Here is a 26,611-nt window from a genome sequence, read left to right on the forward strand (position 1 = left end):
AGAATGTGTATCATATTTTGCCTTCAGTCGTTTAATATGCCACAAAATATGACGTTTCTTCATAATTCATTCAACAAAGACGCTTAATCTGGTGCTAAAATGCCACATAATTCCAGTGTTCCTAATTATAAAACACTGCATGTGCATATAGTAATGGCCTTTTGAGTCATACACCGGGATAGTAGACTGAAAAATTAAGAACTATGCAAGGTTGAAGGATTTTACTCCGTTCTCCAAAATATTCTTTGAAGCTGCGATCCTCCCATCCTGCGGAATACAGAGGCGCCAAAATGCAGAATATCATGCTTCGCCCTGTAAATTCTTCGCTCTCTATTTATGTTTCGTTTGTCCCCATTTCCGTGATCGCCTTTCATGTGTCTCTTGTAGGCTCTCTGTTGCTATTTCAGCCTTGGGCTTACAATCGTCCCGTTTTCGGTCTCTCTGACAACGCACTGTTTTCCTTTCCTCAGTCTCATCATGCGTCGGTATGAAAGCGCTGCGTTCTTGCTGTACATTCTGTGTCCCAGCTCTCGGGGTAATTTCCTCGCTCGCCTCTCTCCCTGCTTCAGTTTCGCCCTCCTGTCTGTCTCGCTCTTCTGCCTCACAGGAGGCGCCGGAAGATGCCTGCTCGTCAGTGTGTATGAGCCGGAAGAGGTGTGGGCTGCGGAGCTCAGACCTGCCCCCGTCTCTTCTTTTCCCAGCACACAAGGGCCGGGGTGGGGAGGGGCGGTACCCAGCGCTGGAGGAGTCAGCTACCACTGCCCACCCCGCATCCGGCAAGACACTGCAGCCGAGATGCAGCGCCTGAGCTGACCCTGCCACCGACCCGGAGACCTCCAGGGACAGACCCCGCCAAGCAGGGCAGAGCAGCGACAGGGAGAAGGGATGGCTGCGGAACTGCAGGGGAAGTATCAGAAACTGGCGCAGGAATACTCTAAGGTAGGACGAGCACACCAGCCCGTCACCTCTTCACATTAAAGGGAGGATGCTCGTAATATTAAGTGCACTCACTGGGGAGGAGTGACCCGCGTAGTGGCATTGCCGAGCGTTGCTCTTCTGCAGAGTCACTGTGCCCAATGTGCTTCAAATGATAGTTGTGCATCTTTACTGTTTAGACTAGCAGTGTGTTTAGTGCAGTACCAGATTCACACTAAGGATTATGTTTGCACACAGGCTGTCACGCTGACGGACCTTCTACTGGTTGTGAGTATGTAATGTGTATTTGTATAGCACACAACTCACCAGCGAGGGTTTCTGGGCCCTGAAGCTGGAGATGTATGGGCCGAGCCTGGGTCGCCGCTTGGTGAAGAACCAGGTCTTCAGTTTCTTGCAGAATGTGCAGGGGCAGGTCATTCCTGGCTTCAAGAGCGAGGCTGAAGAAGGCACAACTGCTGGCTTTGGTTCTGCGTGTGGGTGTGCGAGGAGGATGCCAACTGAGTGGAGCTGTCTGGCAGGTTTGTTGAAGTTTACACTGTTGTTGAAGTACATGGGGCCAGTGTTGTGTGAGGCTTTGTATGTGTATGCAAGGAGTTTGAACAGTGCTGATTTTTGTACAGGGAGTCAGTGGAGCTCTTTGAGGTGTGAGGTAATAGTTTGAAGTTCAGGGTGAGCCTGGCCTTAGAGGCTTGTATGATCTGGAGTCTTAGGGTCAGTTGAGCGTTGATTCTAGCATAAGGTGGATTGCTGTAGTTCAGCTTGCTGATGATGAGGGCTTCAGTGACGGTTCTGGAAGTGTTTGTTGGAAACCATTTGAACATATTACAGCACCTCTTTTGTGTGTGGCAGCTGGAGACAGAGACTGCATTCACTTCCCCGGTGATGGTGAGATGGTTGTCGATTACTGTTCTGGCGTGCTTTGTGGGGCTTGCCAGAAGGTGAGTGTGTTTAATTGAGTTCGGCAGGCCACCAGGTAGAGTTCCAGCGATCAGAGAACATTATCCAATCTACTGTATACTCTGTGTGGGACAGAATACCTCAAACCTCTGGCATTATATCTTGTCATTTTTCCACTACTCACCATGTGCAGATTTCTACTTTCAACAAGCACATTCACACACTGCCCACTCTGAGCCAGAACATTCATAGCACCCAGCCCTCCACATTGTGGGACATGACACGCCAGGTGGCTCCCTGTGAGCTATACCACCCCTGAGTACATATTGTAAGCAAAACATCAATAAAGTCAGCCATCTAATTTGTAGCATCCCTGGAATCCCGAGATACTGCAGCAAGACTCCTTCCTGCGCGCTGGAGGATTCCAGACTCTTCTCTGTATACAAAATAATCCACAGACTCATCCACCTAATTCATACCATCTTTAGGCCTAACAGTGAACTCAGTATTCTTAAGAGTTTTGACAGTGAACTGAGCAACCAAAGACTTCTTGTTGTGAGCTGTGTTTTCACAGACTGTTGTGAACTAAACACCTACAAACTCTTAACTAGGAAATGATCGCCCGACAGACTGCCTGTGAGCTGAGCGTTTCCATATTTCTCACAGTGAGCAGAGCTGTCTCAGATGTCTCAATGTAAACTGATGTTTCCTAGATTCTCACTTTGAATTGAGCACTTCCAGACCCCTGACTTTAAACTGAGCATCCTCAGCCTCTTTGCAGTGAGCTGAGCAGCCACAGCCTCCTCGTTGTGAGCTGAGCAGCCACAGCCTCCTCGTTGTGAGCTGAGCAGCCGCAGCCTCCTCGTTGTGAGCTGAGCAGCTGCAGCCCTCTCATTGTGAGCTGAGCAGCTGCAGCCTTCTCGTTGTGAGCTGAGCAGCTGCAGCCTTCTCATTGTGAGCTGAGCAGCTGCAGCCTTCTCATTGTGAGCTGAGCAGCCACAACCTCCTCACAGTGAGCTGAGCAGCTGCAGGCTCCTCGTTGTGAGCTCAGCAGCCACAACCTCTTCACAGTGAGCTGAGCAGCTGCAGGCTCCTCGTTGTGAGCTCAGCAGCCACAACCTCCCCACAGTGAGCTGAGCAGCCACAGCCTCCTCACAGTGAGCTGAGCAGCCACAGCCTCCTCGTTGTGAGCTGAGCAGCTGCAGCCTCCTCGCAGTGAGCTGAGAAGCCGCAGCCTCCCCGTCGTTAGCTGAGCAGCTGCAGCCTCCTCGTTGTGAGCTGAGAAGCCGCAGCCTCCTCACACAGTGAGCTGAGAAGCCGCAGCCTCCTCACACAGTGAGCTGAGAAGCCGCAGCCTCCTCACACAGTGAGCTGAGCAGCCACAGCCTCCTCACAGTGAGCTGAGCAGCCACAGCCTCCTCACAGTGAGCTGAGCAGCCACAGCCTCCTCACAGTGAGCTGAGCAGCCACAGCCTCCTCACAGTGAGCTGAGCAGCCACAGCCTCCTCGCTGTGAGCTGAGCTACCGCAGCCTCCTCGCTGTGAGCTGAGCTACCGCAGCCTCCTCGCTGTGAGCTGAGCTACCGCAGTCTCCTCGCTGTGAGCTGAGCAACCGCAGTCTCCTCGCTTTGAGCTGAGCAACCGCAGTCTCCTCGCTTTGAGCTGAGCAACCGCAGTCTCCTCGCTTTGAGCTGAGCAACCGCAGTCTCCTTGCTTTGAGCTGAGCAACCGCAGTCTCCTTGCTTTGAGCTGAGCAACCGCAGTCTCCTTGCTTTGAGCTGAGCAACCGCAGTCTCCTTGCTTTGAGCTGAGCAACCGCAGTCTCCTTGCGTTTAGCTGAGCAACCGCAGACTCCTTGCATTGAGCTGAGCAGCGGCAGCCTCCTTGCGCTGAGCTGAGCAGTGGCAGCCTCCTCGTTGTGAGCTGAGCAGTGGAAGTCTGTGAGCTGAGCAGCAGCAGCCTCCTCGCTGTGAGCTGAGCAGCAGCAGCCTCCTCGCTGTGAGCTGAGCAGCCGCAGCCTCCTCGCTGTGAGCTGAGCAGCCGCAGCCTCCTCGCTGTGAGCTGAGCAGCCGCAGCCTCCTCGCTGTGAGCTGAGCAGCCGCAGCCTCCTCGCTGTGAGCTGAGCAGCCGCAGCCTCCTCGCTGTGAGCTGAGCAGCCGCAGCCTCCTCGCTGTGAGCTGAGCAGCCGCAGCCTCCTCACACAGTGAGCTGAGCAGCCGCAGCCTCCTCACACAGTGAGCTGAGCAGCCGCAGCCTCCTCACACAGTGAGCTGAGCAGCCGCAGCCTCCTCACACAGTGAGCTGAGCAGCCGCAGCCTCCTCACACAGTGAGCTGAGCAGCCGCAGCCTCCTCACACAGTGAGCTGAGCAGCCGTAGCCTCCTCACACAGGGAGCTGAGCAGCCGCAGCCTCCTCACACAGTGAGCTGAGCAGCCGCAGCCTCCTCACACAGTGAGCTGAGCAGCCGCAGCCTCCTCACACAGTGAGCTGAGCAGCCGCAGCCTCCTCACACAGTGAGCTGAGCAGCCGCAGCCTCCTCACACAGTGAGCTGGGCAGCCGCAGCCTCCTCACATTGAGCTGAGCAGCCGCAGCCTCCTCGCTGTGAGCTGAGCAGCCGCAGCCTCCTCGCTGTGAGCTGAGCAGCCGCAGCCTCCTCGCTGTGAGCTGAGCAGCCGCAGTCTCCTTGCTGTGAGCTGAGCAACCGCAGTCTCCTTGCTGTGAGCTGAGCAACCGCAGTCTCCTTGTGTTTAGCTGAGCAACCGCAGACTCCTTGCATTGAGCTGAGCAGCGGCAGACTCCTTGCATTGAGCTGAGCAGCGGCAGCCTCCTTGCGCTGAGCTGAGCAGTGGCAGCCTCCTCGTTGTGAGCTGAGCAGTGGAAGTCTGTGAGCTGAGCAGTGGAAGTCTGTGAGCTGAGCAGCAGCAGCCTCCTCGCTGTGAGCTGAGCAGCCGCAGCCTCCTCGCTGTGAGCTGAGCAGCCGCAGCCTCCTCGCTGTGAGCTGAGCAGTGGAAGTCTGTGAGCTGAGCAGCCGCAGCCTCCTCGCTGTGAGCTGAGCAGCCGCAGCCTCCTCGCTGTGAGCTGAGCAGCCGCAGCCTCCTCGCTGTGAGCTGAGCAGCCGCAGCCTCCTCGCTGTGAGCTGAGCAGCCGCAGCCTCCTCGCTGTGAGCTGAGCAGCCACAGCCTTCTCACAGTGAGCTGAGCAATGGAAGTCTGTGAGCTGGGCAGTGGAAGTCTGTGAGCTGAGCAGCAGCAGCCTCCTCGCTGTGAGCTGAGCAGCCGCAGCCTCCTCGCTGTGAGCTGAGCAGCCGCAGCCTCCTCGCTGTGAGCTGAGCAGCCGCAGCCTCCTTGCTGAGAGTCTGCAAACTTCTCACTATGAACTATGCATCCATGGACTCCTCACTGTGTGGGGCAACCACAGACTGCTTAGAGAGAGCTGAAAGTCCACATACTAAACATGGTGAGCTGGGCATCCACAGACTACGCACCCTGAGCTGAATGTCCAAAGGCAGCTTATGCAAAGGCTGTTTATTGATGGATAAGCATCCGCAGACTGCTTACTGTGAGCTGAGCATCCGCAGACTGCTTACCGTGAGCTTAGCTTCCACAGGATGCTCACTCACTGTGAGCTGAGCATCCTCAGACTGCTCACCATGAGCTGAGCAGCCAAAGACTGCTCAGCCTACAGTGATGTGATCAAATTTCATGCGCATTTTACTAAATCCTAAGTACTTATGAAAGATGAAAAGGGTGCATCATCCAATCATAAGTTGAAAAGTAGTGCAAAGTTGGGGAAGTGATGAGGGTTAGAGCAACTAGCACGTAGAAATTAGTTCTAATGTTACAATTTGCATAGTTAATGATGATAAGCTAATCAAAAAGAATATATCTATATAGAAACATTTGTTGCCAAAAATATGGAAAGCAGTATTACAACAAAGGTGCTGGTTCTCTAAGACATGCCAAAGCTCTTTAAAATGTTCAGGAGCAGAATGTCTTTATTGGCTGATATCACCACAGAAGCGGTAAGACCATTTGGGACAAGGGTATTTTCATTACTGCAATGCTGTTTGCTGATGCTCAGTTAGAGAGGAGCATTCTCCAATTAGTTGCCTAATTGTTACCCTAAGATGAAGATTTCCCTTTGGATCCTTACTGTTTTAATTGCAAACAAAGGATGCTTAATATTCTTCGGTTTGTAGAAAGGATTTCTGCTACAAGGAGGATATCTGTTTTGTGCTGGGGCAGCTACCACCTTAATGCAATATGCAAGCATGGGCCAGATGTACCAAAAAAGCAATTTGCGACTTGCAAATTGCGAGTCCCTGCGACTCGCAATTTGCAAGTCGCAAATTGCTATGCAGTACGGTGTCTCAGACACCGACTGCAACTCGCAATGGGGTCGCAAAGACCCACCTCATGAATATTCATGAGGTGGGTCGCAAATTGCGGCCCCATTGCGAGTATAGGCACACGCTAAGATGGAGGCCTGCTGACGTCAGCAGACCTCCATGTTAGCGACCTGCTTTTAAATAAAGCAGTTTTTTTTTTTTTAAGTGTAGCCCGTTTTCCTTAAGGGAAAACGAGCTGCACTAAAAAAAAAACGAAACCTTTAGTTTCGGGTTTTTTTCAGGGCAGGAAGTGGTCCCTTGGACCACTCCCTGCCCTGAAAAAATATTTTGGGGGCCAGTCTCAAACTGGAAGGGGTCCCATAGGGACCCCTTCCAATTTGCGATTGGGTTACCATCCACTTGAAGTGGATGGTAACTGCGATGCCATTTGCGACCGCATATGCGGTCGCAAATGGTATTGCATCCCAATGCGACTCGCAAATAGGAAGGGAACACCCCTTCCTATTTGCGAGTCTGAAATGCATTTTGCGAGTCGGTAACGACTCGCAAAATGCATTTCTGCATTGGGATACGCGTTTTGCGACTCGCAAACGGCAAATTTTGCCGTTTGCGAGTCGCTAAACGTTTGCTACATCTGGCCCCATATCGTCTAACAGTGCCTCTCACGTTTGATATTCAGTAGCAATAGCAGTCTGGGGCTGAAGTGATGGTCCAGAGCTTCCACTGTTACCACTTTTGTGTTTTAGATCACATTGTGGTATGGAGGCTCACCTGTCTCGGTGAACTACTTCAGAGGAATTCAAACAACGCAATGAAGGAACCTGTTTGATGTATTCCACCACAAACATCTCTTTACTATTTCACCTTTAATCATACTCACTTTCCTGAACTGGGAATGCAGGAATTTGAACTTGTCACTTGCTGATCACTGCCTGTGGCAGTGTGATATGCCATCCTATCAGCAAGGATAATATATATGATCATGAATGGCAGGTCTCCAGGGCATTCCAGGTAATCCTAACCATTTAATGATTTCACTTAAGACGTACCTTTTTGACAAGCCGCTCCTACCACAATCCCATTATTATCAGCCTTTCAAATGCAGAAGATGAAAAGTAGTGCAAGTCAGCAAAAAGCCCCAGAGACACAGAAGCCCAGTTATGGTAGGAAAATCAGGCTGTGAATATCACAGTCCCTGGTACTGTGTGGGTGTCTGTTTCCCAGACACATCTGATTTCACTCACTGTCACCATCCCATTTTATTGATGCTGAGTTACACTGAAATGTAGCATAGAAGCAGGTTCAAGAGCGAATGACTCCTCCTGTGTTCTTGTTGAGGTAAAATAATTGTGAAAAGTCCCACGTTTCTCACTGCATTCCTGAGAGGAGGCTAGAGAGGGAGAGATGTCCATAGAGAAAGAGTGGAAACTGCCCTGGAGACAAAAAGTCCTTGACACTTTTTGCATCTTGTGGGTGAGGACTCCTTATTGGCGTCATTCCTGTTTGTGGGGCTGTGTGTTGCTTCTTTATAACTGTCCTCACAGCTAAGTCAACTGACATTGTAGCAGGAAGCCCTGCAGTGGACATAGACTTGCATAGCTTGTCCAGCCTGCAAAATTTGGGCTACATCAGGATCCACAATGCCATGTTTATCTCCAGCAGGTCTCACCATTTTCAGTTGTATGTCGTTACTCCATCACAAACGTGACGGATATCCTGTCTGCTGTATTACAAGTGCCATTGGATATAATGCACTTGTAAAATGGTGGACAAGATATCCATCACATTTATAAAAAAAGCCATCTGCTGAACTCTAAATCAGGCCTTAAGTCTTCTGGCATGCCATCTGACAGAGAAAATTCAAAAACTCCCCAGGTGACTCAGTTCACTAAATAAGTTAATGGAAATGGCCATATGCACAAGGATCAAGATTACAATAACATATAAACTATATTATTTATTATAATATAACAAAAATGTATACCTCAAAATTAAAAACATCATAAATTAAAAACATAGACACATAAAAACCCACACAAACATTTTCATTTCTGGACTCTTTCTTATTGCTGAGCATAATACATGCCTCGTATAGACAAAGCGGGAGAGATATTAGTTTCATATTCATAATAATATTGTATAAAAACCGGCGAATATTCCTCGACTTTTCAACCTCTCTTTTTCCTTCTCCGATAATCTCATTTTATTGTGTTAGTGGGCTGTCCACAGTTCTAACTCCCCGCTGCTTGCGTAGAAAAATATATTCTAAAATGCATTTATTTACCATTTTTTCTCTTGAGTAGTCTTTTTCTGTCGAGTTAGTGGGTTCTCTGTAATTCTAACTCCACACTTCTCACGCCAAGAGATTTTCAAAACCACCTGTTAAAAAAGCCAGTCCTCTTGAAGTTTCCAGGCTCATTTGAAAATATCTCTCTGATGCTTGAATACCTCAGTGGAGTAGAATGCAAGGGAGGCTACAGAAGAAATAAATGGGAGAGACAGTGTCACCCTAGGGGTGAAACATCAAAGGGGCAGATTGGCATGGTTTTTGGATGGAGAGAAGTACTGACTCCTGAGCAGGCAAGAGTGGTTTTCAAGATCAATCTTACCAGCCCTCCTTCATGCAGAGGTGGCACCATTCTCTCCCTTTGTCAAAACCACCCCACTCTCCCCACCTCCGTGTGCAGTGCCTAAAATTGAAGATGGGGAATGAAAATTACATCTTTTTCCACCATCATCATCTCCACCCCAAGCGTGCCTACTGTTGCACGTTTAATACAACTACTGATGTCTGTCACCAAGTCACTGTTCTCTGATGCACTCACCTCCTGCGACTTCATTTTACTATGTAACACAGTAGATGATGGAGCCATATCTCCTCCCTGTATGTGATAGTCTGAACTCCTGATGGACTGGCAAGGTAGCTGCCTTACTGTTCATAAAGAAAGTCAGGTTATTTAGCGACTTGTGTAAATGGAATCCAGCATCCATAGTCTCTGTTGCAGAATCCCTTTATAATGACCTAAAGGAGAAACAATCTCTCTGGTACACCAGAGTGTTTGTCCCCCAAATGTAACCACAGCTCCCAGTGGCGGGCCACACAGAATACAGCCTTGAATGTCTACTCCTGTGCTCCTCACATCTTGTGAATGATCACCACCTGAGAGAGAACAGGGTCTGTCACTCACTGTGGAGCTGTAGTTAAATGGAGATGGGCAAATGTGGTCCTACTCCTTTGTTGCAGGTTTCCACCTGAGGTCTTGATGGTGTCTTTATCATAAGAAGGAGAGGTTCCGCCTTGGTACTGACTTAGTAAGGTGGTGGAACTGGGAACCGTAATAGGGAAACAGAAGTTTTATGTCAACAGTGCACTTCGAAAGCGTGGTGCAGTTTTAACACAAATATTCATCATAACAATAGACCAACTAAAATGCCATGAAACTGCTGTGTCATCAAGCTACCTAAACAAGCTAAATTACATTTTGTTCCACAGTAAAATGTATGAATTAAACAGTTATAAATATCCTTCCTCAACAGAGGGGAGACCTAATTTGAAGCTGAAAGGTGCTTCCTAAAACCAAACAGCAGGATAAGTCTTCACGTTCGACTTGCTTTTAATAGAACTCGCTATTTTGGCACTGTCCAATGTCAGCTCGGCCAAATGGATCGGCCGCCGATTGCATGAAGAGGTACATACCTCTGAGGAAAAGTTATGTACCATGTCCCCCATTTTCATCCTCACAATTCCAGCAAGCTGTAAGGCACAAATTAGAAAGCCCGTTAGCCCCAGCTACATTTCATCTTCCAGGCAAAGGGTGAAGCTCATCTCCAACCTCACACCCTCCCTAATCCATCGACTACACCTACTGAATGTTGCTAAGCCTCTCTGTTGGTTTAATCATGTGTCAAACCAAGTCCTCCAGTTACGTGTACATGTAAAGATGACGTGGTTGTCGCCATCCAGGTGTCTTGCAAAGGGGCTATGGGAGATGTTTTCTAATACACAAGCTTTTTTCGTTCTTCCAAAATTCATGCTAGCCGGTCTGTGACAACTCCTCCTTGTCAGCTGCCTAATCACGTGATGATAATATGTATCACTTCTCATTCAATGAGGGGATAGATCAAGAAACTGTGTACATTGTTTTAACAATTTTTAATAAATTCTTCAGTTTACTAAAAGTAAGACTCAGTAATTGATTCTATATCTATGTTGTCACTTCAGCTAGATTTTATGTAATTTACATAATCGCACTTGTTATATTTACTACAGTTTGTACTGTAAGGATGTTATTGGCACTGCTTTTTATGAGTTAAGACTAGGCCAGGCTTGGCGGAAACATTGATAGCTCAATGAGCTGAATGTTGAGATGGAGCAGAAGTGAGTGAAATTAGGCAGAGTGAGAGATAGGACATTAAAGGAGCAGTAGCCAGGTCTTCTATATAAAGGGTGCGCTCACTTAATTTTATTTATATGGTGTACAAGTGTTTTGGTGTTGGAAAACATTGGAAACTAAAAATAGCTGAACCAAAAATAAAAAGAAAACTGGAAAAATAAAATAGGCCGAAGGCAGCAATGTAAAAGTAGAAGCAATATGACATTTTTAGACCCTTTAAAAATATTAACCGGGAACGCTGACAGTGCAGGAAAAAGGGTAATGTGGCTGCCACGCAAGTGAGAGCCATATCTCCAGAATTCATGGTTCTGGTTTCAGGCCAGGGGCATGCAAAAGTGAAGGCAGAACACTCTTAGCATCGAGGGATGTGCCAGCTGAATCACTGCCTTTACATCTAGGGTTTGATTTATGGACTGTTATTTGTGTAATACCCATTTTAATAATTATATCATATTGACAATTGTGAGTATGCAGAATTAAAACGGGCTTGAAATCATTTAAAGTTGTGTTTGATGTCTTCCCCTGTATTTCACATCTCAGTTCTGTGAATGATGCTTGTTTTACCCTGCTGTAGGTTGTGTATTGGTCAGTTGTCGTTCTTCGAGTTGGACTGTAAAGTTTGGAGCGCAAATAGCAACACGGATGCCCATGTTTTTTTTTTAAGTCAGTCACCCTGCTCGACAAAAAAAGCTAAGAAAAAAACCAATTTTCGAGCCTTTGAGTTGCACATAGGTAATGAGCATTTCTTTTAAAATCATGTTGATGTTTTTACCCAGGAGGTTGGTTAATATCTTGGATTTTGTGGCCCAGCGCAGAGAGAACCTGTTGTAATTAAAGACCACTTGTTTCAGGGGCTTCAGGTTCCCCACAGGAGGTAGAATTGTCTTTTAGCAGCCCCGAGGTGAGTTTTAATATGACAGTCCAGCCAACAATGTTTTTTTTCTGTTTCTTACGACATTTTGAAAGTGATAGCTCATACAAAAACATAAAAATGTCTGCTGCAGTGCAAAACGAATTAAAAGTATACCTAAGCAGCCAATAGAAAGTGTACGAGACTGTTAATACAAGTGTAAACAATACATCTGACGAGATGCAGGAAGTAAACTACAGGAACTTCACAACATCATTCAAATTACTCCAAAGCATTCAGATAATCAAATAACTCTTTTAAGTCCAAGAACTGACTCCAGCTGAGACTCTAAGAAGACATCTTTTTAACCTTAGTGATGACACATGACACTTTGAACTGTATGCAGCACAATTGAAGATCAGCAGCAGCAGCTCACACAATTGAAATCGGAGGCTCACTCACTTCCAGTGAGTCGCATTTCTCATGTTTACAAAATCTGTCTTAACAGTCACTACCAAATTACAGTGGATCTGTTGTTACTTCAAGGTTGCTCCATACTTAGACAGGATAGAAAACTCAATTTAGGAGGGGAAGTACTTCTGATCCACAATGACTTGCTCAATTACAAGCTGATTCAAGATTACAATTTCAAACACTTGGAATGCCTTTTAAATTTAAATTAACCCAACAACTCGTCCTTCATATGCAGTGCTACATGAGATAGCCCTGGAAAATAATATATTTCTAGAAGTACTCATGGAATTTATCGTGTCTAAGAACCAGAATTAATCAAACAGTATTCTGAAGCTTCACCTTTCAGTGCAGCAGCGAAATTACTGCCACATTTCTAATGGAAACATAAGATAAAGTATCGCCTGGTGTATAGTGTAAGGGTAATTCTACCATCTAGAAGGTCCACGACCATGTAGAGGAACAAGGCCAAAGACTGTGTTCCTTTATAATGTAATGGAACTCTGAGATGACTTGCAATATTCTTTTAATGTATGGCCGTGGTTATTTTTATCCTTATAATACATGGGCACACCATCACCATTACCACAAATTGTTTAAATCCCCAGTGTCACAGAGATCCTCTGTGACTTGCAATATCCCTATAAGGTAGAGCAGAGAATATATTATCACATATATAGTGGTACGGTGGTCTGACCATCATTAGATTTCTATTGAGATCAGTCTCCAAAACAGTACTAAGAGGACAGCCCAACTACAGATAAATACATTGTAGAACTACAAAGGACAGTAATGTCACAGCACTAGCAGAGAGTATCACAACTTCTGTATCATCCCTTTCAGCAAATTTTCCTGCAAAGCCTGTACACCAACTAACAAGCAGCTAGAAAACTGCATCCTTAAATGCACTAAAAATTGACTTTTCTTTTAAAAAGGGAAAAACAAATAAGTTTACACCATGGTTCTCCAGAGTCCTCAACAAACCTTAATGCCCTAAAAGTAGGGAAGTCTACAAAAGATCATCCTTAAATTTAAAGCCTCATTCTTTCAGAACCCACTCAAGGAAGCAAGACATAGGCCACTTAAACGATTTCATTTGATTAATAAAATACCCAAATCACCATAGCCCACTCTTGTGGACACCTCAACTAAAAAGTGTGAAAATTTCACAAAATTCGTTCATATCAGCACTCAAAAGGTGAGGGGGAGGCCATTGTCTACCCAGGCTTCCTCATTCTCCAGACAATTACGAGAGGAGCTTTAAAACACATTGGGTACTTTTGACCTCGTACCTGAGAAACCCCTAACAAAATCAATAAAGACCTCATGCCTATCTTTACTTGATGAATATCTCCTACCCTTGTCCTTAACCAAAGACATAGTAGTGATCATTGCACCAGTATGGAAACATATCATTAATTGCCCCGTTGAGACTGGAGCACTCCCTACATGTGTACTGAATACCACGTCAACCATTTTACTAAAGAAAGCTGCTGCTGACATTGGTTAGCTGAACAACTCCACACCTTCCACAGCAGCCCATTTTTTTTGTAAAAAAATATAGAAAATATTTTAACATTGCAACCTAATTAGGCTTTAGTGGCGCTATAGCACTGATATAGCCACGTTAACAGAGCTGGATGATGCCCTGGAAATAATGGACAAAGAAGAAACCTGGTTCCTTCAAAGTAGGATGGGGGGTGGGGTTGAATCACTTTCTTAAGCTAGTTCAAATTCTACCCGGAAGACAGGTCAAATACTGTTACAATTGGGAAGCCTTTGGTTGTGGACGCGCTGATTGGCCATAAGGCCTGACCTTAGGCCAGACATGCATCACTTGATTGTGCATTCTACTAAGGACTTTTGTTAACCGTAACATATTTTGATAAAATTACATTTTTTTAAATTGTGCCTTTTTTTATTAATACAAAATAGCAGCCACATGACCAGGAAAATAGTGACACTTTTTTTTGTTGCCATTCACCTCGTCTCTGACTCCCCTTTGTCTCTCTAAGCACTCCCGTAGGTCCAGGCACAGGATCTGGAGCCAGGTACCTCTAGTCATTTGCTGTAGACCTTCTTTCCTCCTAGTGCAAAAATCATAATTTTCAAGATGGCAAAAATGTAATTCCCCTTCATCAGCCAATCAGATTGGTTGAAAAATACAAATGTGACTGAGAACTCATAATTTTATTCAGGAGTGCTAACCCTTTCAGGCACATCTAGCGCATATGCATGTGTCTCAAAAACTACTGAAATGATTTACACCAAACCACAACTAGCATATTTTCTTAGGAAAGTCTTTCTTCAGTGCCATCTGTGGCATAATATCCTTCTGTCGTTTTTCCTGTAGCTGCAAGCAAAATTTTCTAGGGCCCAAAACTGGTTTTGCTGTTCCATGCCTCTATGTGATCCATCCACCACTAGATCTCATCTAGGCTTCTTCCATCCAATCTATTTCCATCACATATTTCAGACTTTTCCAGAGGTGTCATGCTTTGACCCTCTGTAATGCCCATTAGTGTAAGGATCTTAGGAATATTGCCTGGATTGATAAGGCTAATTGTCTCACCAACCTGGTGAGCTATCTTAATGAGACCCAACTACTCTAAAGGATCCTCCTCAGTGCTCTCCTGTTGAGCACCATCATTCTCTGAGAACGCTGCACCGCTTGCTTGGCTGAGTCGATAACAACATCCAGACTATGGGCCTTGTTACAAAGCTGGCGGTCCAAGGACTGCCAACCACGCACTGACGGTCCGACCGCCACATTACAATCCTGGTGGGCGTACTGAGTTGTACTCAGCCAGGGCAGCCCGAGTTTAGCGCCACCTGGCTGATTAGAACTCTGCTTTCCTCCAGCCTTCTCATGGTGGGCTTCCCACCATGAGAAGGCTGACAGAAACCCAGTGCTGGAGGCCACAAGGAGGGCCCTGCACTGCCCATGTCCATGGCATTGCAGACGTGCGCATTCAGAGGGTGTTGTGTGCTACGGTATTGGCCTCAAGGGAGTCAAGACCAATATGGTAGCACTGTTCCCTCCAGGCAGTCCGGCAGGGACTGCGTGCTCCAATGTTCCCTCCGGTCAGCCCAGCGGAACATTTTAATGCTCTTGGGCGGGGCGCCATGGCAGTGGTCTCCTCCCCACAAGTTTGGCGGTCTCGGGATGGGACCACCAAACTCATAATGGGGCCCTGTATTTTGACTTGAGGAGATTCCAGGCTTTCCCATATTGATCACAAATCCCAATGCCTGAAGAAAAGATTCTGCCAAGTCCAAAGCAATGCCCAGACGAGTAGGGTCTTAATTCATCAGAAGGATATCTCTATATATACAATAAGTCTGAGACCCCTGGATCTTACTAGTTCTGTGGCTGGCCCCCTTCACCTTAGTGAAGCAAAATGGCACAGAAAAGGGTGAAAGCGTAGATCCCGGTATTTATATATCTGGTGCTTCCACACAAACTGGCGGAACCGTCTGAGAGATGGGAAAATGGGGATTGTAAGATTTGTATCCTTCAGTTCCAGACTGACCATCCAATCAGTTGGCAACAAAATGCTTATAAGAAGGTGCCTCCTTTTCTCGCTGTGCAGCCACCATTTTAAAATGGCGGTATGTAAGCAATAAGTTGAATTTTATTACTAGACGGTGACCTTTGTCCTTTTTCTCATTCAGGAAGAAGTCACTCAGAAACTCCCTCATATGCAATAAAGCCAGTGCCCATTTTTAGGTCTCGCCTAGAGAGTGCATGCTCCTCCTGTAGGAAAGTGCCCTTGTTGCCCCCCACTTTTTGCCTGATATTGGTGATAACTGGACTGGCCCCAGCACCAGTGTTCTTTCCCCAAAACTGTACCATTGTTTTCCACAATTGGCACCCCCTTGGCACACAGTTGGGTCCCTTGTAAAAGGTACCCATGGTACTAAGGGCCCTGTGGCCAGGGAAGGTCCCCAAAGGCTGCAACATGTATTATGCCACCCTGGAGGACCCCTCACCTATCACATGCACACTGACCTTGCAGCTTTTGTGTGCTGTTGGGGAGAGAAAGGCAAAGTTGGCATGGTACTCCTCTCAGGGTGCTATGCCCACAAACCACTGCCTGTGGCATAGGTAAGTCACCCCTCTAGCAGGCCTTACAGTCCTGCCACAGGTGAGGGCATAGCTGCACGAGCAATAGGCCCCTATAGTGTCCAAGTCCATTCTTAGACATTGTAAGTGCAGTGTGGCCATATTGAGTATATGGACTGGGAGTTTGTCATTACAAACTCCACAGCTCCATAATGACTTCACTGAAGTCTGGGAAGTTTGGTATCAAACCTCTCAGCACAATAAAGCCACATTGATGCCAGTGTTGGATTTATCGGAAAATGTGATCAAAAGGCATCTAAGTAAGGCCCCCTGTATTTTACCCAATCCTTTAGTGCAGGACTGACTGGTCTGTGCCAGCCTGCCACTAAAAGACACGTTTCTTACCCCATGGGGGGGAGAGGCTTTGTGCTCTCTGAGGCCAGAAACAAAACCTGCTGTGGGTAGAGGTGCTTCACACCTCCCACCTGCAGGAACTGTAACACCTGGCGGTGAGCCTCAAAGGCTCAGGCCTCTTGTTACAGTGCCCCAGGGCACTCCAGCTAGTGGAGATACCCGCCCCCTGGACAAAGCCCTACTTTTGGTGGCAAGTCCGGTGGGAGAATTAGGGAAACAAGGAGGAGTGACAACTTCAGCTAGGACCACCCCTAGGGTGTCACAAGCTGAAGTGACCCCCTCCTCTGAAAATCCTCCATCTTGGTTTGGAGGGCAGGGACCAATAGGGTTAGGTCTGTGTCCCCCCTCCCCAAAGGGAGTGGACACCGGAATGGTGTAGTCACCCTCAGGGACAGCAACCATTGGCTGTTGCCCTCTGACCCCTGTAATGCCCCATAATCCAGGATTTAAGGGCTCCCCTGAACCTAGCTCATCAGATTACTGGCGACCTCACAAGAAGAAAGAAGAAAATAAGAAGGACTGCTAAGCTGACCCCCAGCAGAGAAGACTGAAGACGCAAACTGACTTGGCCCCAGCCCTACCGGCCTGTCTTCAGCTTCTGATGCCCTGCAAAAAGAAGGTGACGCGTCATGCAGGACGAGCGATCTCTGAAAAGCCTTCAGACGACTGTCTGCACTCCAGAGGACCAAGATCTTCCATGGACAGCGGCCCTGTCCAGAAAGAAACACCAGCAAAGGACTCAAGATCCACACCGGATCCGCGAGTCCTGTCCACTCTGCACCCGTCGCCGACGGCCTGTGTCCTTGTGACCCAACCAACTAAAGCTGGTCCCTAGGCGATTCTGAGCAAGTGCCCACCCTGGGTTGACCCCTCCAGTCCACCACGATGATGCCTGCAGTCTGAATCCGGAGGAACCCCCCCGATCGCGACAGAACCAGTGGAAGATTCCTGACGCCTAAAGGTACCCCTGCACCCACAGCCTCCTGGCCTTGGGGAATCAGACCTTCGGTGCAGCAACGTCCAGCCTCTGTTTTCCTGGAACCGACCCCCCCTGCGCCCTGGACTTCATCTGAAGCATCTTTGTGGCCTGCAGGGCCCTTCATAGGAAAGCATTGGGAGCCCAACATTTTTTTTTTACCCTGCACCTGTCCCTGTGCTGCTGAGGGTGTGTGGTAGGTGCTGACCCGAGCACCCCCCACCCCCGCAATGCTCCTCTAAACCCCCCAGGTCTGCCCTCCGAAGACACGGGTACTCATCTGCAAGCAGACTTGATTGCGAGTGCCTCCAGTCTCCATAGGATCCCATTGTAAATCGGACAGCCACCTTGACCTCTGCACCCGGCCGGCCCTGTGTTGCTGGCGGTGGGTGTTTGGGGTTAACTTCAACCCCGACCGAAGGACTTCCTAACCCCCAGAGTCTGGTACTTACATTTAAAACTGTACTTCCTTTTCTTCCCCCTGGAATTACTTCTGAAAGTTGAACTGTCACATTTTAAAATTGATATTCTCTATTTTCTCAAAAACCATTTAACTTAACAAAGTGATATATATATCTATGTTGGATACTTACTTGCAAATGTACCTACCTGCAAACACAATCTTGTGGTTCTAGAAATAAAGTAACTAACAAAATCTGTTTTGTTATATAAAAACAATTGGCCTAGAATTAAGTCTTTGAGTGTGTGCTACATTTATTGCCTGTGTGTGCACAACTAATGCTTTGTGCTACCCCCTGATAAGCCTAACTGCTCGACCACACTACCACAAAAGAGAGCATTATCTATTTTAGCCTCTGTTAAGCCTCTGGGGACCCCCTGGACTCTGTGCACACTAAATCTAATTTTTATATAGTATGTACAGAGCCAGCTTCCTACACCTCCTTTTCAAGACTTTTTGTTTTCTAACAATGCTAACATTTGTTGGCTTCATTGTCACACCTATTTGCTTGCTTTCTATTGGTCATCTGCCATAGTCTTTCTTTCTCTTCATTTGTTTGTTCACCCCTCCAAACCATGGATTCCTTGCTTGTGTTTCACCTCTGTCTCTGCTTCAGAGAAGGTAAGTGATTTGGGAATCCTTCTCTGATTGGGAGTTCTGTATGACTATTTGAAACCCTTAGATCGTTTGTAGAACCCAGGCATTCTTTGTGATCTCTTTCCATTTTTAAAGGAGCAAGATCCCCATTCCCCTCCCCACACCCCCACCCCTACTTTTGGATGAATACATGGGAACTGCCTCTACTGGCTTTGTCAAAAACCCTTTGGCCGAAGACTCTAATGATTGAGCCTTGCCCATTGTGGAGAATGTTGTGGCGAACTTTCTGAGTTCGTCATTGAAGGTAAGGATCCCCAAAGAGACCCCCTTCTGCTTCCAGACCTGCGTTTCTGATCGAAAGTTTATCCCGCTTTGTATCAATTTTTTGTATCAGAGAACAGTGTATGTCGGTTGTCGATAAGAAGTTCACGTTTCCAAGGAAACCCACCACCCGCTGAGCACACCCTGACAAGCTATCTGGAGAAATCAAATTACCAGGCTCCTTGCTCTTCTATGCCATATCCAGAATATTTGTTAGTATCTCACTTTACCCAATAACCTGTCCTGACAAGGTCACCAGAATTGGTCTATCCCCTTCTCAGGTTTTATAGGAAATTGGGGTTTTGATTGAGGGGGAAACGCTCCTCAAGCGACAACCACAAGCTTTGTCAGGGTGAACCACAAAAGTCTCTAAATGAACCTGTTCTTGCCTTTCTTGTAGCTTGCCACAAAAGCAGTTAGGTTCAACTTAGAGGCACTGTGTTAAGTATTTCTGCAGCACACAAACAGTAGATAAAGTGAAAACACAACACAATAGATATCCCACACCAATTCAGAAAAATAGAGGAACGTTTAATAAATAAAATGAGACTGAAACAACAAAAAAACAATCTGGAGAGCCAGAGAGATGCAGTTTTAGGTTTATGTGAAAATGGCACCAAGAAGCAGAAAGCACTAACTGTGGGTATCTAGTCATGCTAGACCGAGACAGTCAGTCATAAGTTCAGGCTGAGTGTGATTGAGTGTAGGCTGGATACAAGAACCAGGTCAGCACCGCTGAAAGTTTCTTTCAAAAAGTCTGGCGCTCAGAGTTCAAACCTTCAGGATTTCACAGGAGGAGCTCAGCTACTGCTAGTCAAGGTTCCAGGACTTGGAGAGGCACCTCTTGGGGATCTGGACCTCACTCCAGCAGAGGCCAGCAGGGCTCAGACAGGTTCTGTTGCAGGTCCTGGCAGGGCCGGTTGTAGCAGCTCAGTGTTGCAGTTGTAGGGAGGCCTCAGGAGCTTGTTGTGTTCCTTTAGCTCAGAAAAGGAGGTCTGCCAACTAACCCTTAGAGTCACACAAGTTAGCCTGGGAGGAATGGGGCAGGTCCAGTCTTCCTTTTCAGAGAGCTGGGTAGGCTTCAAGTAGCAGGGTAGTCCTCTGAAGAACAAGGCAGGCTTCAAGCAGCAGGGTGGTCTTCTGTGGTACAAACAAGGCCCCAAGCAGCAGGGCGGGCAGTCCTATGTGGATCAAGGGAGGACTTTTTCTGTAATGTTAACAAGTCAAGGAGTGTACTGAAGAGCTGGTCTGAGGGTCCTGTATTTATACCTGGTGCCAGCCTTTGAATTGGGTGAAAAGGCTAAATGCCACCCCTCCACCCACCCACATCTGGTTCTGCAATTTTCTGTCCTCCCCTGTCTGGGCTCCAAGAGGTCTTGGGTGACAAAGGACCTGTGTCAAGTTCTTTGTGAGTGTGCTGGAGGCTTCACCCTTGAAATGTAAGTGGGGCAGGGAACAGCTCCACCCCTTCCGACCTGCCAACACGTAGTACCCATTTGTCTCGCTATCTGGGAGGAATGCAAAGACCAACTGCCGCTCTGTTCACAGTCCCGTGACACAGGCTGCAGGCACCAAATGGTTAGCACAAGAAAATGCCAACTTTCTAAAATGGACATTTTCAAAGTTATGACTTAAAATCCAACGTTACAATTAAAGAATATTTAGAATTACAATTCATTTGAGCCCCAACAAGATATTTCTACCTGTTCTTAATCAAAAGTTATCACTTATTAAATGTAATAAGGAACCCACTGCTATCCTATGGGAGAGGTAGGCCTCACAGTAGTGAAAAACAAATGTGGGTGGTTTTTACTACTATGATACATACAACTTAATAATACATGCTCACATTTTTAATTCCCCTGCACCATTGGGCTGTCTAGGGCCTACCTATATGCATTAAAAAGGAAGGTTTAGGACTGGCAAAAGGTTTATTTTGCCAGGTCAAATTGGCAATTTAAAATGGCACCCAGACTGCAATAGCAGGCCTAAGATATGGTTTAAAAGGCTACTTCAATTGGTGGCACAGTAAGGGTGGTAGGCCAATTGGTAACATTTCATTTACAGGCTCTAGGTACGTGTTCTACCATTATAGTAGCGGTGTATACATATTAAATATGCCACTCAGGAGTATGGTCAATTTTATCATGTTTTAAGGAGTGAGCACAAGCATGTTAGCACTGGTTAGCAGTGTGAAAAGGCACAGAGTCCTAAAGCCAACAAAAACAAATTTAAGCAAACTGAGGGGATTAGCAAAAATGTTTGGGGGAAGATCACACCAGGGGCTGCCAGGTCTACAGAGTCTTTCACAAACATGTTGGCCATTTTGCAATCTATTTCTGGATTTAACCCTAGTTTGCCTTCTAAGGAAGGTCTTGAGCACTCCCCCTTGAGATGTCTCCTGACTTCCTTGTCCAAGGGTTTCCTTATCATGCTACTTACATATTGAGGGGAGGTGAGGAGAAGAAATGTAGTCACATGGTGGTCATTATCCAAAAATCCTTGCAAGTCGTTAGTTTGCCTTTTCAAGAAAGCCTACATTAGCTGATCAAAGGCATCTGAGGAAGGGGAGTATTGCCACTTTTGGCCTCATGGGTCCCTGAGGTTCAACGGCCAAGAAGACCTCATGCTTTCTCCTGTATGGGGTTCATATTACATTCCGCCACTAGCAGCAGATTTTTTCTGCTTAGCTGCTCCAAAGCAGAAGAAAAAGCTCTTGGTAGGGTTACATCAATGAATTCATCATCTGCCAGGGAGGGTGAAGAATTGGTCCCAACTCCACATCTTGAATTAACTCCTAGCCCTTGCTATGGCGTGTAGGTGAAGATATCTATATATTTATACAGGCTGTCCCAGAGTGGTATGGTCAACTAATATAATGGGTCGACTTCCTGTCATGGTCTTCCTGGGCAGATTCCTTTTCCTGGTCTTTCTGTGAAGAGAAGATTCACGGTTTTGGATTTTGAAGGTTCTTGTCTGCCCGAGGTAGGGACAACCTTTTCTGGTAGCTATGGTGCTGCTGACAATGGAACACCTGAGCAGACAATGCCTTGCAAAAGGTGTCCCCAAGAGGAAAAAGCCCAAAGGGAGGAACCGTCTGATGGTTACTAGAGACTCCCAGGAGGCGGAAGAAGCCTGGAGCGGATGAGGAATCCAAGGCTAGTAACAGGACTCAGAATATTGCAGACAATGAAGTCCAGAAGGAATACGAAGGATCAGGAGAGAGAATCAGAATCACCAGCAGACAGGATCACAGGCAGGAATGAAGAATCCACGAAGAATAAGCAACTGAGCGAAGATGCAGGAGCGTAGGGTGTTGCAATGCAAAGAGACAGACAGTTCTGACCCTTATATGCTCAAAGACAGGAAGTAATGACAAAGGAAGTAGAAATCCACCATATTGGATAGGGAAAGACTGAACACACACCATGTAAACATATATTGCTGTGGAAGCACTGCTATATCAATCTTAAAAACAGTGTATATAAGGAAGGGAATGTGGTCTCTTACCCTGTCATGGTCGGGCGAGTAGCCCTGGGCTGGTGGAGAGGGAGTTACCCCTTATAGTCACACACTGCATGAGAGGACAAGTGAATCTGAATCAATGAGGTCGTCGGGCAGTTACTGAGTCTGAAAGTCAAGGAAATGATCAGTGCGAGGCTGCGTCGCCCCACAAGGGCCAGCTGTGTTACCAAAAAGGCCCCGGACTCAAATGGGCCCAGCATGGGAGGCAGCCGAACCAAAGGGGTTGCCCAATGCGCACTCCAAATTCCGGCCTGCTAAGTGAGTACGGGTGGAACGAAAAGTTGCTAGGAGACACCACATTATCCAGAACCATGGGTGATTGGGACACCTTGGTTGAACTAAAACGCACACATGTCAAAACCATCCAAGGGAGGGGAAGAGAAAAAAGAAGGGGGGGTCAATTGGAGAGTAGGAGAAGAGTTTCCAAAGACCGAGCCACTGAAAGACAGTGCATGATGTTCCAGGCAGAGGTAGTACCATAATTAATCTAAGCAACAGGTGCCTTGACGAAGTAGAGTTGAGAGAACTGGACAAGGGACTAGGTTTTGTTCCTCCCCCTAAAATAGACATCTTCAAAGTAAGAACTGAACTTGCAGAATTTTTCCGCAAAGTTTGACTAAAGACTTTCTTTTGAGAACATCCTACCCCTAATTTGCCTATGCCCAAAATCCAAATTTTGCCCCCCACTAGTCAAATGCCACCAGAGGTTCTGGCTTTTGAAAAATCCATGAGCCGGAAGGCTGACAAACTGCAACAGCTACCTACCAATACGTTTCATAACACCAGCACCCAAGAACTAGCAGCCTTACAACGCCTCACATCAGATACTATTATAGTGATAAAACCAGCAGATACGGGCAGAGCCACAGTGATAATGCCACAACAGATGTTTAAGGATGAATGCCTTCGCCTACTGCTCTGGTTTGAATTATCCAGATAGTTATCATTTCTGCAGTCCTTCAAAATTAATTTAATGACTAGGTTGAGTCCGCCCAGGTGGTACTATCCTACCTGGATAAGGGTAGGTGGTCATATGATGAAGCATGACACTATAAAGTGTGTGAGACCACCTATTCCATAAGGAGGAATCCCCTCTGTAGGCTCCCTTCCCACAACCATGTCTTGTAACAGGTTGATCCCAAATGTAGGGGCGTGCCAATAAGTTCAAACAGGCCTACATTGGTTTGTTTATCTTAGATCCCCCAAACTCCTTGTGTATGTTTAGGCTCTGATATGGGAGGTAGTATGGGGATTTGAACCCCCCCCCTCCCTTTGTGTAAGACAGATAGGAAAAGACAACAGGGAAAACATGATAGTGCCTCCATATATGAGGAATTCTGGGATGAAGGACTTTGGAGGGCAGGAACATGGCCCCCTAAGAAAAGACAGTCTCCTGACCAACCGCCCAGCAAAACTAAGAATGGCCCTCCATGGTCCCCCACCAGATTCCCCAGGCTTTTGGTGAATGTAAAGAGTGTCTCACAGTACAATGTGGGATGCTGAGAAGGCACTTACGGGTCACAGCGTGGCTCAGCTGGAGGTAGATGGGCGAGTCGAGAGCAGATTTAAGGCCTGTGGTGTAACACTTCCTCAAAATCAGCAATCACCCCGATATAAATTGGGCACTCAGCTTATGCAGGCATAACAAACACTGTGCTGGCCTCCCCAGGCTTAAGAGGTAAAGCAGAAAACTTGAAAATATCCCTTAAGACACTGCAATGCTTAGAATCACCCCCTTGGGTCATAAACCTGAATGCAACGAGAGGCAATGTGGCCTAACAATCAGAGCCGCCGACTCTTGAGAACCAGGTTTGAGTCCTGGCATCAGCTCAACATCCAGTGATTCTGGGCAAAACCCTTAATCTACCCATGTCTAAAAAACATGTGAATCTGACTTTGTTTAATGTAATCTAGCGCTTGTGTAATTGAAGTGCTCTAATCCCCTTGAGCCAAGTTCGTGCTATATAAAATCAGCAAAAAACATGCTGTTACTAAACATTTAAGGACTTTGGACTTTGTGCAATTCATTGGCATTGTGTCTTTCTTTCACCGATCATGCAGAAGCAGTGACTAGTAAGGCCCGTCAGGTCTGGCTTGTCATATTTCCATGCCCCATTGCTGTCAAGTGACACCACACTTGTAAACATGAAAAACACCTTCCGTTCCCTTTAAGTGTACCTCCGCATGTACACACTTGGCCCCGTGGCTATGATGGCAATGGCCGGTCCCTAGGAGAAGCCTGCGACCCTTCAAGCCTCTGTATTAGCCCTGATGCTGTTTGCCAGACACCCACAGGACGGGAAAGTCGGCAGGGTTCCAGGGCTTGACTTTCACCTTCATATAAAAGTGAGTCAAATTATCACAAGCTGCAGAAACCGAAACAAACTAATCGAGAGCAGGTATTGGAACCTCTGTTCAAGTGTAATTACTTCCTCTATCTAATTGCTGTAACTAACTTTTCTTGCTGCTGAGCAGCAAAGAAAGAGGAGGTGTTTTTTCTTAAGGACCATTGAGCGATAAACAGATAAAGTGAAATGCATAAATTGAGCCTCTGGTTCTGACCTAGAATCCAATAGGTTTGCCATGAATCGTTTAAGCACTATTACCTACTAATGTTATCAAATTGCATTTTGCATCCTGCAGGAAAGGAACTTCACTATGAGATGCTCATTACGTTTACTAATCAAATAATAATCAGGCCTGAAGTTTGAAAGATATTGTTAAGGGAGATACTGTGGAACTATAGAAAGCATGTAGCTGTTGCCTATGTCACTCAATTACTTGCTTTTAGTTGGAACTATAATTCATGTGTCATTTTATGCCCTTCACATTTGAGGGAAAGCAAATGCAGTTTAACCGATAGATGGGCCTGACAACACTGTTTTACAGATTATTTGTATTACAGAAGAAATATTCCAGCAGTCAAGTTGTAGAATTCTTTAGCCTGAGAACCACTTATTTGTCTTAAAAATGTTGGTATATTTATAGATGTACATCAAGAATTTTGAAATGGCAGAACTTTGAAATGAGTCTTATTAACAAGCTATGACAGTTTTGTTTAGGTCAGCATAAACCCTAATCTGTCCTATTACACATATATGACTAATGCCAAACTGTTAGAAACAAAATTGTACAGTGTGTGTGGGAGATACTTGGAGAAATGTAGATGTTCCACAGCCTGGTGGGCAGAAAAGTTGGATTTTATTAAAAACACAGACCAGAAGGTAACTTGCCACATGTTGTGATGGTGCCTACTCAGGGGATACAGGATGATTTATCAAAAGGTGGCCAAACATTTCATCCCCTAATGTATCGAGTGTTGCTGTCTTTGATCCTGCTGCCTTACTTGCCTTGTCTGATGTTCCTTTATCCTTGCCCTTTATTACTTCATGGTCAGAGTCAAATTATGATGAACATGACAAGTCTATCTCAAGTTCTGATGGCTCACCATCACCAATCGTCTCTGGAAGAACTTTCAGGCCTTTATCCTGCCCACCGTCCTTGTCTGTAGCACAAATTATTTAATTCACCCCTTCATTCAAATTACTATTCTTTCCTACCCTAATCTTCTTAGATTTTTTTATGACTTATCTCCCCTGATGTTCTTTTCCCTTGAACCTTTCCAACCCGGCCTGCACATTCTGCTAGTTCAGTACTTTTGTACTTTTTTTTTAACCTGTCCCTGAAAAAAATCTTTGTTTCAACCTTGGCTATAATGTCTCCAACTGGTATCAATTAGCGACCCTGTTAATTTCCCTAAAGCCTTGTTAGCCATTCCCTCCAATTTATTTTCCATTCTGTACTCCATCTGTTCCTCTGACATCCTTTCCTAGCATTAAAATATAACATCTAGGAAATATATCAATCCCTCTCTCTAAGCCTTTATTCACGCTAAACCCAAAGGACAACTGCCAGTATCCACCTCACAAACCGTTATGTTGTTAACCTCGTCACGAGTAATCTCAAGCATTCAAAATTGTTGTTAGCTAGTTAAGTGGTCTGCATTCCAATCTTACAAAATGGGTGGCACGCTTATATATATATATATACATACACACACACACACATATACACACACGCTCGCTTTTGTCGCCACAGCCTGGTCCCCAGTGGGAGGAGATTGCCATCAGAAGAGAGGGGGGATGAGAGGTGAAGTTGAATCAACTGCCAGCAGTATATAAATATTCAACTAAATAACAATAGCTGTCCACACTTGCCTTCACTGTCACTGTGACGACTCCACCCCCATCCCTCACCAGCCGCCATCAACAAAAATGATAAAAGACGACTCAAGCTCCACTTCGATCAGCGCAAATCACACAAGGAGCAGGAGGAGCAAATGGTCGGACCAATGCC

At 46.3% G+C, this 26,611-nt stretch overlaps 1 protein-coding gene across 1 annotated transcript in view; it reads left to right on the top strand.

Moving 5' to 3' along the window:
- The first annotated feature begins 649 nt into the window (after positions 1-649).
- The window catches only part of PPP1R21 (protein phosphatase 1 regulatory subunit 21), a 448,835-nt gene continuing 422,873 nt past the window's right edge, over positions 650-26,611 (top strand). The window contains exon 1 of the mRNA XM_069234042.1: positions 650-939. Coding sequence (XP_069090143.1) covers positions 886-939 — 54 coding nt within the window. The 5' untranslated portion in view covers positions 650-885. The remainder of the gene's footprint in view (positions 940-26,611) is intronic.

The sequence above is a fragment of the Pleurodeles waltl genome, chromosome 5, assembly GCF_031143425.1.
Source record: "Pleurodeles waltl isolate 20211129_DDA chromosome 5, aPleWal1.hap1.20221129, whole genome shotgun sequence".
Taxonomy (NCBI): Eukaryota; Metazoa; Chordata; class Amphibia; order Caudata; family Salamandridae; genus Pleurodeles; species Pleurodeles waltl.